At 38.9% G+C, this 16,522-nt stretch overlaps 1 protein-coding gene across 1 annotated transcript; it reads right to left on the bottom strand.

The window, feature by feature from the left end:
• Positions 1-4,712: 4,712 nt before the first annotated feature.
• lonrf1l (LON peptidase N-terminal domain and ring finger 1, like) lies at positions 4,713-16,201 on the bottom strand. The gene is made up of 12 exons (XM_041784900.1): positions 15,438-16,201; positions 12,904-13,022; positions 11,627-11,749; positions 9,426-9,623; positions 9,108-9,321; positions 8,766-8,871; positions 8,560-8,674; positions 8,339-8,460; positions 8,093-8,251; positions 7,785-7,947; positions 7,390-7,542; positions 4,713-6,390 (listed from the first exon to the last, which is right to left on the bottom strand). Exons 1-12 carry the CDS (start codon positions 16,045-16,047, stop codon positions 6,232-6,234), a joined length of 2,241 nt encoding a protein of 746 aa, XP_041640834.1. The 5' UTR covers positions 16,048-16,201; the 3' UTR covers positions 4,713-6,231.
• Between the last annotated feature and the right edge of the window lie 321 nt (positions 16,202-16,522).

Genomic DNA, 16,522 nt, shown 5'->3' with positions numbered 1-16,522 from the left:
CCTTTGATGGGAGAAGACTGGGTGCACGACACAGCTCATGAACACCGTCTCCCTCCTGCTGCTCGCCAGCGCTGCTTACCTCGGATGTCTCAATGTGAAATCACATCAGTATGAAGAGATCTGTATTTTCAAATACATCTAGAAATGGGTTGAGGGTAAGAGCAGAGGGTAAAGGGTGACTTATGAAACAGGAAATTGGGTGTAGAATCAATGCACATCTGCCGCCCCCTTGTGGTTAAGAAGTGTGTAGACTCTCCAGTTCTGCAACTACACATTGCATACATGCAGAGGCTTAGTGGTAGTAAATATAACATATCTTACAAAGGCTTCATTGTTCAAAAACATCTGTCATGTTGTTCAAAGGAGCACATTTTTATTTCAAAAAATCAAAACAGCTGTGTTTTTTCTTTTATTGCATTGGGTTTGTGTAATTATTTTTCTTCCAGTGAAGAATGGGCGAGGCTTTCCTGGGCTTTCATTCACACCAGTCTTTGACATGACCCTGCTTATCTGGTACAGGTGTCAATATGAGACAAACAAAGCTAGTGCATGGCAAAGACAGGCAAGACTATAAAATTGTACATTTACACCACAAAGATTATTTAGATAGGCCAGTATACTAAATTTACTCAACAGGTCATGAGAGGTCATTTGACTGCTAGACTACAAACTCAGTTGTCTACAATGACGCTATACATAGAAATGCTCTTGGAGTGTTGAGATGTGTTTGAATAAATGAAATTGCACCATAATTTATATTTTAACAAGTTTATTTAGACATATTTCATATTCTTTGTCATAGCATACAACAAGCCACCTTTGTCATGTAAAAGCATTCATACTTTTAAATAGATAATTCATCTTTCAAAACTCAGAAGACAAAAATAACAACTGCTTGTATTTGATTTTGTTATGGAATATTTTGTTAAAATCTTTTGATTTTATTGTGATATAAGGAAGTCTGAGAATCATGAATGGACTTTTTGAAGATCTTTTATATTTTGGAGTGGAATTTTCCTGATCTCTCTCTAACATGTTTATTTGGGCTGATTTGAACGAAAATAATCAGACTTTAATTAAATAATCATGCAGTGATTTTAATTCACACTATGCTGAAATATTGTGCTGATATTTACAACAATGCTTTCTGATGTTTCTGTCTTCATAACAGCTAGATGGGGGAGATGTTTAAGTATAGTCCAGAGGTGGAAAGAGTACAAGGATTGTTGTTCTCAAGTAAAAGTACAGTTGGTTAAAATGTTAAACATGTCTGTAAATCTACTTAAGTAAAAGAAAAGAATATTTATTATTTACTATAAGTACAGAGTAGATGCTAAGGCTTACTGCAATTTTTCAAATTGCAGAAGGTGCAACATTTCTTTAACTTGAAATGTGTTTTAAAATACCATGTATTACATTTTTTTGCAGCAGAGGTATTTAAACTCTACACATCATAAAAACATTCAGGTGTCATTGCGTTTTTTAGAATAGTTTGCAAAAAGATCTTACTTTCCTTTATATAATGCATACATTTTTCTTATTAAAAATAAGAATGACATAAAGATGATCATTCTCCTCAACACATCAGCCCATGCTGAATTTGCAATATGAGTCAAAATAATCACAGCCAGGCTTTTATTTGCAAAATTGTTCATCTCTACTCGTTACTATCTTTCGTATTGTTTTCTCCACACTTGTTTGACAGAGCTTTGCTTTTTTGTCATGATGATTGCTCAGAAGGCAGTTAAGTTAAACAAATCAGTCAATTTACTGATATAATTAAAGCAGATAATAAAAGTATGTAATTCATACATCACCTAACTTCATCCTAACATATAGGCTTGGTCTACAGAGATACCAGTTTATGTTAGCAATCAGGTATGGTGCTGGGTATAATATAGAATGATTTATTACTCGTGTTCTTTGAAAAAAAAAATACGTAAGATTAGGAACTTAAAAATAATTACATATTGCATCAAAATTGCAATATTGAATAAAAAGGGACCAAAGTAGTTTATTTCCCCAAATTGTACAGCCCTAGATGCTACTGAGGAGTTGTAATATAAAATATTATCTTTTCTTGTTGACGGTAACAGCAAGAGAATATAGATATCAAGCCAGGTTGTTTAGGTTAAGTCACATCTGTATAATAAAGGTAAACATAACAGCTGTTTTTGAAGTGATGTGGAATCATTTTCTCTGTACATGCTACTGTGGAGTCAACAGAGGTGGAAAAAGTACAAGAGTATTGTATTCAACTAAAAGTCCAGTTACTCTGGTTAAAACTTACTGAAGTAGAAGTTAAAGTACTGATTTAAAAAAAAAAAGGTACAATTACCAAAAAAAAAAAACAAAAAAAACAAAAAAAAAAAAAACGATTCCATACAGTAGTTTGATCATATGTAAAATGTTACTTCCATCTCTGGTATAGTCACACCTGAGATTATCATTCAAATCAGCCCTTGAACAGTCCCATGCAGCACATTTCTCCTGGCTAATAACAGCCTAAACCTCTTCAGCCTGGTTTAACCAAACTACTAGTCATCTAGAAATGGCCCAATCAGGAGACTGTTAAAAGCCTCTAAAATGCAGGCGCCCCTGCAGAAGAAGTATCAGTTTATAATGGTTTAATCACTAGTGAGTGCTGTGCCTATGGAGTTGTGTAAACTTAATCAGAATGCCTTCAGGTGTGTCAGCAGTTCTTAATGAGAGTTTGCAGCCCAGCTTTATCTTTCAGTTTGGGTCTAAATGTGACCTAGCAACCAGACAAAAAAAAAAAAAAAAAATTTAGAAGACCGTCATGACAGAAGCCATGCTAATGACATTCATGCATGTACTTTGTTTTACTCCAGTTTCTTGTCATACAAAATTGTGGGTATTTTCTAGAGTTTTCAAGAAAAAAAATGTGTACAAGCAAATAACATTATTTGTGAAAGGTTGTGTTTAAAGTGAGATCTTAAGAAAATGACCAAAATCTTATGTTCTGTTTTAAGTCTGTCAAGCCCTGTAACTAGTTTTCCATACATACATTAATTTGAAAAATTGCACCTTAAATTTCTTAAGTGAATCCTAAAGTTAGACAGCTTAGATGATCATGAGAGAGAGGACTGATATTGTTAATTATAGCACTTTAAGTAGAGCTGCACTTAAATTCATTATTACATTTTCTAATGATGTAGATTTTAAAGATGAAGCAGTTGTAGACCGGTGGGTCAGGCAGCAGGTCACTGATGTCCTCCACCAAATTGTTACCATAGGAAAACTAAATATATGGTTGATTGATGCTCAGGGCTTTGGCACATTGTAGACTTTTAGCCTCAATTTTCTTTCCAGGTACTAATTTTGTACTCACTTAAGACTGTTCAGTGGCCCACTTTTGGGACTTGATCCACTTGTTGAGAACCACTGGCTAAGGGCATATAATAGAGCAGTGTTACTCAACGCATGGCTCTTGAGCCACATGTGGCTCTTTTGTGATGATTTGTGGCTCCTTTAAGCCTTATTTTGAGATATTATTCCCCAAGAAAACCTTAAAAAAAGAAACTTTGACCCAAAAAGTTATCCATTGCAAGTCACATTAGTCAGTTTGTTTCCCACAATTACACAGTAGGCTTTAATTTTATTTTTGCCTCTATATTTTCAATGCCCATATTTGAAGTTTTTGCCCATATTTTCCATTTCTTGCCACTTTTAATCCAATTTTACTGCTTAAAGCCCATTTTTGCCACTTCTTTTTTACACTTTTATCCCATTTTTGCCACGTCTACTCCTTTTTGCAATTTTTTCCCTTTTTTGCCACTTTTCGCCCATTCAGAGGCCTATTGCCATTAAACTCAACTTTTTACCCTATTTTTTTTGCTTTTCGCCCATTTTCCTACCTTTTAGCAGCTTTTCCCCCATTTTAGTTACTTTTCTCTCATTTTTTGCTACATATTTGCTACTTTTGACTATTGTGGCCGCTTATAACTCATTTTTTGGTCACTTCTCACCCTTTCTCACCAATTTCTGCCCTTTTAGGACACTCTCTCCCCATTTTGCCAGTTTTCACCCAGTGTTTTGCCATTTTATGCCTATTTTGCCCCTTTTCACCCATTTTGCCACCTTATACTGATTTTTATTGCTACTTTAACCCTTTTGTCCCACTTGTCACCACTTCAATTGTGGCTCTTGCAATGGTATTTTTCATCAGTTAGGCTCTTTGTTTGAGCAGGGTTGAATAAAACTGTGATAGAGCATCAAATTATTTGTGAACAATGAAAATAATGCTATCATTTCTCATTATTTTGTTTCTATTCTTAGGTCTTAGGTCCATCAAATTCTAATCCAAAAACTATTCAGCACAAAACCAAGACGTGTAATGACATTAGTACTACAAGGGCTTTAAATTGGGCTGGATTTTTATTTTAAGTATAACGGTATTTCATCTTCTACACAGAATTAAGGAATGTTTTTAGTAAATTTTTAGTGTTTTCTTCATTCACTTCAACTCAAACAAAACTAGAGTTAAACATAAAAACACTGTTGGAGATTTGTGTAAACCTTAATGATGATTTTATATTAAAATGATAAATAAAATGTACTGGGGTATTTAATGCCAATGACTTTGACTTTTAAGTGAAGCCCTGTTAGTCAGTAAAAGCTTCACCATGCTGTTACACAATGCTTCATGTCTGCTAAAAAAATCTGTTAAATAAGGGACACTGAGGCTCAAGTTGAAAAAGAGTGCATTTATTATTCAAACTGATAACTTAAAACATCTGAGCAAAAAAAGCAAGATATGTCCAAAAAAAGCCTTTTTACAGAGGATTTACATAAAACAGCCTTAATACGACTTTACTTTCAAAGAATGTTTTGTACACGTAAGTGAACAAATGGTGCCTCAAACTAAAAGGAACAAAAGACATTCAAAACACACTTCATATTATGGCAAAAGGAATGGTAGCCAAGCCAATGCATTGTGTTTTTTAAATGTGAATACAGAATGCTGTAAGGCAGATGCAGTGTGAAGCACTGCAGGTACCGTCCTCTCTCTCTCTCCTCTGACCAGACAGAGCAGCTTTGAATTAGTATGCTAGCCCAATGGCTAAGTACATGCTGTTTTAAATTGCAATAATATTACAAGACCCCATCATAGTTTTCTTTTTGATTTTATGAACACATTGCCTAGGAATATACAAATATAATTTAACTTACAAATTAATTTAGTTTAGGTTAAATTATCAGGTAGCTCTATCTTTTGGTTTAGAGGAGAGGCATGTAATAACAGAACAGGGCCACTCCTTTTCAAAATCCTTAGAGGCTTTAACGCACAAATTGTCTGAAAGTACGAGTCGCCAAGTGAGGGTTAAGCGTGATAGGAAGAAAAGCACTTTAAATGCAAAGATTCAGGGGGGTTTTCAGAGACATGAGGTTTACTTTGATGTGATGTTAAAAGGATGAAATGGTAGAAAGATGAGGAGAAGCACAGGTTGTCTCATTTTTTTCATATCCCACTACTCAGAGGCAGTGATGGAAGTTGTGCGTAGAGAGGACAATGGAAAAGGTAAAAAAAGAAAATCAAAACAGGAGGCTTGGAAGAAACAATTTTAGACTTTATAGTGTTGTGAACACACACCAGTCTTTAGTTGCACTTGATTTCTTTTCTTAGAGTCCACTTGACCATGTCAGGGTATCACATTTTTGACTTTCAGCATTTATGATTTTGTTCCAGGGATCGTCTCAGCACTCTTCTTTATAAAAGGGAGACAATACTCTCTTCAGCTCAGCTCCACAAATTTTATAAATAAGGAACACTGGAAGGTAATTGTTACTTACTCTACTCTCTGTCTTCCTCTTCAAAAGCTCCTCTCATTTCAACAGGCTCATTCAGGGAGGTGCTTATGAAAATGTACTGCATTATGAACGAGAAGAGATGAAAAGAGTCATCGCCACCCTTAAGTCTGTTTCTTAAATAACTGCTGACAATCATAGACACACAGCATGTGTCAGTGGAAGTATCCCTGAGGTGGTTTCCGCCACATCTCTGGATGTGATGATCCAAAGTTCAAGGATGTTTTAGCTTTGCTCTGACATGGTGTAACTAGTTAAATATGGGATCTTGTAGCAGGTGAAAAAGCCAAAGGATGAGATGGCATCCATAAACAAAAGAAGTTGTTGAGATGCTGATTCAGGGTTAGTTCAGTGTTATTTTCAGAGACCAAAGGTTGTTAACGGTGTTGATGGGAGGAAGCGCTAGTTGTTGGGGATGCTCTGCAGATATGTGAGGATGTGCTGGATCTTGACCAGGCGTTCCTTCAGACTTGTCATGGAGAGGACAGAGAGTTGGTACCGCGGGTCAATTGGCAGAACAGCAAGGAGCCACCAGCAGCAGGCTGGACCATTTGGAGTGGCCTGGAAAAAGAAAAAAATGTTTGATCTTTGCTGTCCCCAAAAAATACGTGTTATACCCAGGTGTATTTCTAATACACATTTACATTTATCTGCAAAAAGGACTTTACTTTCTGAACCACAGGCTTAAAAGAGTATATTTTACGGAGAAGCTGAGCTGGTTACAAAATGTTCTTAACACTTAAAGAGTTTGAAGTAACTTAAGTGTCTCAGATTTGCTCTAAATTTAATTGATGACTGGTTATTGACAAAAGTAAAACTGACCCCCAGAAAAACTGAAATCAGAGTCCCTATCAATACTCTGCTGTGTCAGTCTATGAACCTGTGGTACAGTTAGGTGTTTTCTTCATGACACTCTTGTGATGCAACAGGCTACCAGGATTAGGTATGAAGCACCCATAAAGCTCTTTAGCCTATATTAACCATAGACTCTGCCTCCATGGTTGTCCTTACAGTGGAGCAGTAATCCCTCTTAGCACCGTGGGCTGCAAGCCAGAGATGAGTGCAGACAACACAAGTGTTTGGGTATTTGCACCTCAGAGTCAGGTGAATGCACGCTAGCATGGGTTTCCCTGAAAATCAAGTGTCATGAGATGATCCGACTTTGGAAAGAGGATTTGCAGCCTTGCTCTGTCAGACTAAGTCATAGAGATACATGAAGTATTAAGTGCTGTAAAAAATGACTTCTTATGGGGCACTCAGCTTTTAAAAGTTTTAATGCTAGAGAATAATGACAAAGACCACTGTTACTTTCATACAGGTTGTACTAGATAGAGGCATAATTTTCTAAATAATTTGCCTGTATCACCTTGTGTGTTTATTAAGCAAACCATATTATAAAAGTATGCCCTTATAATCTCACTCTGGCTCAGGCCTTCATGCTTCTACTGTGAAATCCATAAATATATGTTAAATGTGTAAGAAATAATGTCTTATTATACTCTGTAGTGTGCACCAAGACTAAAATATCTACAGGTAGAAGACATGATGATGCCTGTTTACCTGGATGTCAGCCTCCCGCTCTGGCATTGGTCCAAAATGCTGCAGGATCTGATTGTGGAAGCGGATCTTAAGGTTCTGGAACCAGACGCGGGCTTGCTCATACACCTCATCATGCAGCTCTTGAAGACTCTCCAGCTCCTCACGGTCCTCTACCTATTAAAAAGCCATCAATTTAAATGTCAGACATTTTTGTATTGTTAAACCTTCTAATCACAACCCCTCTCTCTCTCTCTCTCTCTCTCTCTCAATCGAGGAAACTGGCAGTGAATGATGATTCTTTAAAAAATATAAAATATATAATCCCTGTACAGTGAAATATATTACAACACATTTGGTAATGAAAGCAAGAGCAACTGTGGATAATCTCATTTGAATACAAGTCACTGTGTTCTTACCCGTGTATCTTCTAAGTGCTCGATGTCAGCAGTACTGTAACCATCCTTCATTCCTCGAGACAGGACCCGAAAACGCTTCCCACCGATAGTGTCCACTACAGATCGTCCATCAGGGAGGAAATGAACACTCCTGATGGTCAGCATGCAACCATGATCAGCAAACCTGCACAGAAACAAAACAATGGGTTATTTTTAATCCAGCAGAGATTTGGGCATTCATTTCTTAAATCTACTTTGAAAAAAAAAAGAACACAGGAAAAAAAAAAGAAATTTCCTGTTCAGTTCAGTAATCCACATTGAGTTCTTACCCTTTCTGGGGATCGTTGATACACATCCCAAACTGCCGCGTGCCTGTTTCCATGCAGCGGCGAATCATGAGACGGTAGCGTGGCTCAAAGACATGCAGAGGGCAAGGCACGGTAGGGTAAGCCATGGTACACACGAAGATAGGCACATTTTTCGTAAGACTGCACATGGGGTGAGAAAGGGAAAGAGCATGTTAGTTTTAAACCTTCGGTTTATTGAAAATAGGAAAGAGAAAGAGAAACACTTACTCTGACAGCTCCTTTGTCTCCTCCAGATGAGTTTTAGTCCTTTCGGCGAACTCCTGACTCAAATACTGTTTGATCAGCATATCCAAGACGGTCGTCACATTGTACTTCCTACATGCTAGATACTGGAGAGAATAGGGTATACGATCATTGTTAAAACATGAGGCAAGGAATGAACATTAAGTGAGCATGACATCAGATACAGATGTTGACTATTCTCTCACCTCTTTCAGGCTCTCCTTGCAGAGGGGACACTGGGGTGTGTGGTCCAAGCAGCGTTCCAGGCAGTTTTTACAGAATGTGTGGCCACATGGTGTTGTTACAGGCTCATAATACAATCTGAGTAGATCACAGAGAGGCAGTGTTTTAGACTTTATTCTAAATGTGCAGAGTTTGTTGGTATAACTTAGATAAGTTCGTGTAGCATTACCTCATGCAAAGTGAGCACTCAAAGTCATTAGGGTCCAGAAGGTCCCCAGGAACACTTCTGTGGGTTTTAGCTTTGGCAGCTTGCTGTTTGGAGCCTTTTGCCACACCTTAAGAGCAAAAGAAAAAAAGGGCATTTTACAAATATTCTGTGACAAAAATATCTTATACATATATTTGGGACATAATTGTTAGTATCTAAGAGTCTGCCAAACATTGTGAAAGCAAAGGCCTGAACTGAATTGTCCAAATATTGATTTTGTAAAACCATTAACACATTTTTTCTTCAGTTTTCTCAAAACATGTTACATCAGAAAGTATTAGGATGACAGGACTGGTTGCTGACCTTGTTTTTTATGCTTGCTGCTTCCACTATCTACTAAACATGGTTCGGTGTCTGACACTGACAGCTTCCTCTTCAGGAGGCTCCCCTTTTCCTGGTCCCCAAGTTGAGGAGCAGACCAAACTCTTTTCAGTCTCTCCTCACCACAAACAGAGCCATGAACTCGTAGTGAATGAGCTCGGCTCAGATTGGGCCGCTCCAAGCTTTCCCAGCGCTTCTGGAAAATGACAAGGCAGGAAAGATGATTAGGCTTCCTAATAAACAGGCAGCTACAAAAGCATTCAGCTAACTTTGGTATTGGTACCAGGGTAGTTCTAGTACCTCCTGGCTGTCTTGGTGATGATGTGCCGAGATGGCTCGGGCCTGATGTTGGTGTTGTCTTTGGACTGGGCTCAGTGGTTGCGTTTGGACATCGGCGGCAAGGGTTTTACTACGTAAGTGAGGTGACGAGTTCTGAGTTGTTTCCCTCAAGCCGACTTTGACGTTCTCATCATCAGGGGAGAGCAGGTCACAGAGGATCTGTGGGAAAACAATCAGTTATGTGAGTAATTGTGAAAGGTAACAGGCATCCCCATTTTTAATTCCTACAAGAACCAGCATGTAAAGTTTTGACTTGAGCTGCTCTGGCTGTCCTGAAACATTTTATCCATATTTTACCCTCTAGATTTTGTAGGAGAAAAGGGTGCTTTGAAAACGGTTTCAACATTGTTGAAGACCAAAAAGTTTAGTAATCTGTGTGGAGGAATATGTAGACTTTGTGTCCTTTCTTCACAAAGCAGTTATTGACACAAGATTCAACAGCACAATGGTGTAAATCCATCTCCATAACCCGGAGAGAGAGCAAGCATGGCCATGATCATGTAAGTGGCACTTAGGGGTCAAAAGAGAAAGCAAACTTTGTTCAGACGGTTGTCTTGTGCTATTTACACAATTGATATCAGCATGACCTCAGTTTGAACTCAGCGTGTCTGTCTTAGCAGCAAAGACCACCAATTTGCTTCCAGCCCAGTAAGAGACCTGGACTGTACTCTTTGACCTGCAGATTAACGGACATAATCCTAACACATCTTTTCTGTTTCCTCTTTACCTGCATCTGTAAACATTTGGTGTTGCTGCTTTGGAGCGTTTTTGTTTATGTATTTGGACTTGTCAATGTGTTGCCATACGCTCACATTATTTGAAGTCCTTTCATCTTTCAGTGAAGACAGCAAGCACAGATGTTGTTGGTTTCGAATGCATTCATTCGCTGTTGTCATGAGTGTGTTATTGGGGAGGACTTTGAGACTTCAGGTATTACTGGAGGCGACACAAACTTGATGTGACAGTGTATTGATGCACGCTGTCTGGCTCCCACACTGGCACAGATTGATGTCTAGCCTAGCAGTGACACTTCTGAGGATCAGAGAGATACAGATTCTGACACTGTATCAATATTGGCAGCGATCCTTAACCACGGGTCTAATCATTTTCTCTCTCACACGCACGCACACACACCAAACGAAAACTGGAGGTGACTAATGTGATTATGTATGCTTCCTTATACAATTATGACTCAGGAATGACAACACAAAGCTTACAAGGCATTATCATCTGAAAGTAATTTGAAGGAGTTTGTATCGCAGAGCAGCATTTAACTGTTGAGGTCTTATGAAATTTGAAGCAGCATTGCCAACATGAGTCACCTGTGTGTTTCTTATGCAACCAAAAACTGCGCTATAGCTATTATGTGGTACTAATGTCATTACAGAAAGTCACAAGACCTGACCTGCCAACAAGTTATGCAATTCCCTAACAGATGATCCAAATTGAAATTATTGTAGATCTTAATCCCTGAGAAAGTGGAAGTGAAATGCGGCTGTTTACTTTCATGTGTGTTTTAACCTACTCAACATTTCTGATAATTATAGCACTGTATGGCATTAATTTCATTGTAAGTGAATACTGCATATGTATTTCATAAACTAAGAAAAACACAAGAAAAAACCCTGCAAAAAGTTATTTTTAGTGATCACAACTAAATTATGAAATCTAGGCTTGTGAACACTGCGGGATGCAAACTTTGTTAGAAACATGGTGATGCAAAGTGGTATTCACCAAAAGGCTCACAAAACAGGGCAATTCTACTGTACTCCTGGCAGTACCTTCACATGTTTGTATGGTATTTTTGAGATTGCAGCCTACCAGAGAAAGATTATTTTACATTTATATTTCAGTAGCTTGCTATCAAAGCACAAAACACACGAGTGCAATAAAGATCAAAAAAGAAAAGCTCCAAGTCCACAGCTTTCCAGCTGCTACACTCAAGTCCCTTTACTCCTCAAAAGTAATGACCCAAGCTTTACTTTGATGAGAAGAGAAAATCACACTTAAGGTTTACAACAGCTACAAGCTTTTCACACTACATTTCTACAACACTCTTTGAACACTGTGAGGCCTCATCCCAGCTGAGTGCCAGACAGGACAGCAACTGAGTTGTCTCTGCCCACTTTGCCAGCAGATGAATCATGACTACTTTCTCTCACCTTCTCCACTTGTCTTTTTGCACGGGGGAAGTCCTCGTCCACAGCCAGGCATTGGAGGAAGGCTTGTAGAGACTCATCTACTTGACCCATTTCATACAGCACCATAGCTTTTCTGAACGCAGCCTGAAAGTGCAGAATGAAACATATCATCAGTATCAATGTATACAACTAGTATTAACCTTAATCCTCTTTAAAGACTGTATGCACAACTCTCGGCCATGCTCAAACCTATTACTGGTTTGCTTTGGCTGGTCAGTGCCATTAAGATAGTTCAACTCTTGAAAGAAACAGAAAGAAACTTATAAAGCCCTTTAAGTGTCTTCAGCCATTTCAACTTGGGTCACACATAATTTTCAGGCGCAATTTTAAAAAATATCCACTGTTTACTGGCTTTGACCTTAATCCCCCTCAGTAGTGATCTAAAAAACCCTCTTTCATCATGATACTGTAACTTGTCTGACCTAATGGGAAGCCTTTACACAAGACAAAAACTATCATCCGAAGTTAGAGTATTCTTTGTTATCATACAAACAGGTGGGAAGTTATAATTTTTAGACAATAAATCAGTCATGCACCAGTAATGAACTTCCCAGGAAGTGTTGTGTGAGTAAGTAAACATTTATAAGTATCAATGGCGTCTGTTTACTGGACCATATTAACTTGTTACTATAATCCAATGGTTACAACACATTAGGTGCTCCCTGTCTGTGGCTTTGAGTGCAGCAGTCTTAAAATACACCTTTTCTGAGAAGTGGTCAGCAGACTGATACCTCAGACTGAAGCCAAGCCAGACTCTTGTGAGTTACAGTGGCAGTGTTAGACTATGTACACAATTGGCACTGCCTCTGTTGATGCATGAAGATTTACAGGTAAGGATAAAACTTTGCCAACAGTGACCAAATCCCTACATACGTAACCATGACACTGTGTCATAGGAGAGAAATTAAGATAAGATAGATAAGATAAGACTACTAATTCCCACAGGGGAAATTCTGTCATTGCAGCAACACAACAAAGGAGAAAAGTGGTATAAGCAACATAAATAAAAACTAAATAAAAATTAAATACAAATTGATAAGACATACATATAATTCTGTGCAGACAAAAGGAATTAAAATAACACGTTTGTGTGAAATGGTAAACGGATTAGCGGCAAATTATATACAGAGCAGTAGTATTACACAAACATAGGGTAGTGCAAAAATGGTCCAATGAAAATGGTATGTTATATGTGCAGTACAGAACAGCAATCACTGCTGTAAGAGTGTGTGACTTACTTCAGCAGAACAACTGGACTCAAGACAAAATTCGGTGTCCTCCAGGGCCAGACGGTACTGTTTGAGAGCCATGTACGCTTCAGCCCGTGACAATCGGGCAGACACTGTGGTCTCTGGATCTTAGTGGGAAATGAAGAGTGGACAGAAATTGTTAACAAAAATTGTGTTTTAAGAGAGCTGCAAATTTTCCAGCAAACACCCATTGTGGGTTAACTTCATGTCAGAAAATATCACACAAGTAACACAACACCACTAATACCTATGGTACATTTTCTGACCTATTGTTCAGAATGGGTGGAAAATATTGACCTCTAAGCAAGCAAAAAAATATTTCTTTTTCTGCAGGTCTCAGTTACATAAGCCCATTTCAAATAAATTGTGCCGCTGACTTTTCTGGCAACAATGCAAGGGAAAAATAAGTTGCATAAGAGCAGTATAATAACTGGCATGTTCTCCAAAAGAGGGGCAGTGTTAACTATGAGTGACAATTGTAAAACCTCTTAAAGTGGCTAAATTCAAGACATTGAGTCTAAATACTACCATAGGAATTGCATTACTGTCAATATCAATGTGGATAAAATTAACTTGTTTGCAGCAAGTGTCATTGAAACATTACAAGGCTGTCTGTCTTGCTGCTTCCTGTGCTTGCTAATGAATTATGTTTGTGGATCAGTTTTACAGGTGTTTCATCAAAAGTTCCTGAAGTTACTTTGTCTTCACTGCCTGAGTTGTGATCTGTCAGGGAATGGTACGCCATCAGTCCTTGTGATGTATTACCTCAGTTTGAGACTTATAGGTTGTGGATCATTGCTCTGATGTACAGCAGATGCTAATGTGAGCAGTACCACAGGTGGTCTTCCTAGGCATTATAACACCAAGAAGGCAAATTTGAATACCTGAAAGTTTCAGCTCTGTTTCCCTGCAGGACTGAGGGCCAGTGCTGTCATTACAGACATTCCGACTGCAGTACTAAAAAACATCTGCATCTTCAACTCAGACTCTGACATAGTGTGTCTTAAAGTATGTTCGTCTAGCTGTGTTTATGTAATAAAAGCTACTAACCCTATGCACAAGGGTATTTTACACAGTCTTACTTTTACTGAATAGTTCTCAGTGAAAAGGAAAGTTCGGGAATTTTGAGCAGAACATACAGAAAAGATTAAGTGGCCATTCTGAATAAGGTAGTTTAGAAGTATAGTGAGTCTTCTGGTGTTTTACAGTGTAACACAGCCAGAAATACACTGAAATTTTGCAAGGGGATTCAGTTTTTAATATCTTCCCACAATATAACTTTACTCAAATGTTTCAAATAGCAAGAAAAAGGAAAATATAGGTGACGAAACCATGAAGCCTCCCATTTTTCTTTCTACAATTTGTGGTACACAAGTGACTCTTAGTATCCTGCATGATACAAAGGTTAACTAAGACAGTGAGGCTATTTGTGTTATATCATTTGACCCAAATACCAAAGAAGTTTTCATAAGCACCCATAACTCAGGTGGGGGCTCTAAACACCCACCAGGCCTGTGGCAATCTTTGCATGATGTTGGATTGTGAGTATCTGAACTGCTGCAGGAAATACAAAAATCCCATGTGTAGAGAAACAACAAAATAACAGGATTATGCAATGTAAAAGGCAAATTCATGAAAGCCATTACTGTCTGTCCCTGCATGTCTCTTCTAGATCTTAGAAGACCATAGATGAAACACCACAGAAAACAAACCATAACATTAACAACTGCCCTTTTAGAATCCAGTTGCTTTTCCTCTAAAATGATGGCAATGCCCTACTAATGTCTTTCTTATGACTTGGTCTGCTGTGTCTTGCTGAATAAAATCAAACCAACGTTGTTTCACTGTGAAAGAAGCCTTTTTATTCTCTTTACTTACAAAAAAATCAATATTATCGGCAATGAACCATAATTTTCACCTGCTTTGCCCTCAAGCCAAAAAATCACGGACTAGATTTTTTTTATATTGCATAACGTTAACTTTTGTAACAAAAGCTTTTCTGCTTATGGCAATTGGCCATGAGTCTGCTCTTTTTGCCTTCCAAAATTATCCCCGAGCGTGCTTGCGTCCCTTTTTTTTTTTTTACTCATTTATGAAACATGCTTTCCTTTGGCCGCCATAACAGTTACAAAATACATGTACCCTCCCCCTTAATAAGTTACAAAACCTGCCCCAATATGTGTCATGACCTGCCTTATGCAACTTGCACCAGAGCGCATGCGCGCGGTGTGAACTTTCGTAAGCAGCGCACACCAGGATACCCGGCAGCCAATGGGAGGAGAGTGGCACCAGTACAACACATGGGAGTGATGGTTTTCAAAATGTTGGTCAGTAGAACTCGCTCATGTTAGCCCGTTGTCATTTACATGGCACATCACTTAATAAAACAATGAGTTCCATGGTCCACGGCGATACGTTCGGCCTATCTGCCCCTGATTAGAGGGCTCCGCAGATACAGTACAAGGAAACACCCCCCCTTTCAGAAACATGCATGCATATAAGGTTATGGTGACAACACTTACCATGCTGAATGACATCAGTTGCCAATGACACAGCCTCTCGGTAGCGCTTTCCTCTACACAGCCCTTCCACTTCACATATCGTTTTCGACCTGCTCATCTCGTCAGGGAACCATTTCTCTAGAAGTCCGCACAGAATAACATTCGCCTTCTCCTCTCCCCTCGTCGGCTCCTTACACAGCTTACATTTGGAGAACAGCCGCCGTTCTAAACACCTTTTACAATACGAATGTCCACAGGCTAGAGTCACTGGTTCACCTAAAAAGCTATGACAGTTTAGACAGTCAAAAACATCGTCCCTGGACCTGTCCCCTTCGTCCCGATTCAGACCCAGTGGTGCGCCCGGCCCAGCCGCTTTGCTTTTAAAGTTGCGGAGGATACAGTCCACAAAAGTGCTAAGTTGCTCAGGTCGCACAGGGCCATACCGCATGGCCACTGTAAACCAGTCTATAGCCTCTTTGAGGCAGTTTTCAGATGCAAGCGCATTAGCTTTCTGTAAAATAAGTTGATGATGGTCCTCCTCTACCGACAGGGTATCCGAGTCCGCACCGATGAAGAAGGCGCTCGCACTCCTCTCCTCCACAGTGTTCCCCACCTGCCGTTGGAGCGACATCGTGGCGTCCCAGATGCTAAAATAAGCTGTTATGTGATTTTAGTTTTTTGTCTGTTAGCGTGTCTATGCATTTCTATAGCTGCCGCGGTCATTCACAGTATAGTGAGCCGACTTTTTCGTACAGACGTCCGATTGTTACATAAAAAAACAGTATCACGTGAGTGGCAACGGCGTGCCGTGATTGGTCAGGACGCCGTGGTTACAAAACCCGTGTTCCAAAGTTTCATAACTACGGAGGCGACGTAGTGAAGTTGACCGGTAGTGTCATGTAACAGCGCTCCTGCTCATCATATTCTGTCATATAACCAGTATTAAAAAGACAGAAAGCCAAGAAATTACATTGCCTCTTTAACTGTGTGCGAACTCTCTTCAATGTTTCACTGTTTTAATGTGTCTCTCGGTTCGGGTGAACCCTAACTGAATTATTATGTACATTAACTGAAGATGAACGAAAGAGTTCTTATCATGGTCATTA

Source organism: Cheilinus undulatus, linkage group 4 (assembly GCF_018320785.1).
Source record: "Cheilinus undulatus linkage group 4, ASM1832078v1, whole genome shotgun sequence".
In the NCBI taxonomy this organism is placed as follows: domain Eukaryota; kingdom Metazoa; phylum Chordata; class Actinopteri; order Labriformes; family Labridae; genus Cheilinus; species Cheilinus undulatus.
This window is presented reverse-complemented; position numbering and strand designations above follow the sequence as displayed.

Bases quoted from the DNA above. Each gene is read 5' to 3' on its own strand.
- lonrf1l (XM_041784900.1), bottom strand. From the start codon at position 16,047: ATGTCGCTCCAACGGCAGGTGGGGAACACTGTGGAGGAGAGGAGTGCG. The intron at 13,023-15,437 runs GTAAGTGTTGTC...TTTCCCACTAAG, and splicing joins AACTGATGTCATTCAGCATG to ATCCAGAGACCACAGTGTCT. The intron at 9,624-11,626 runs GTGAGAGAAAGT...GTTTTCCCACAG, and splicing joins CAAAAAGACAAGTGGAGAAG to ATCCTCTGTGACCTGCTCTC.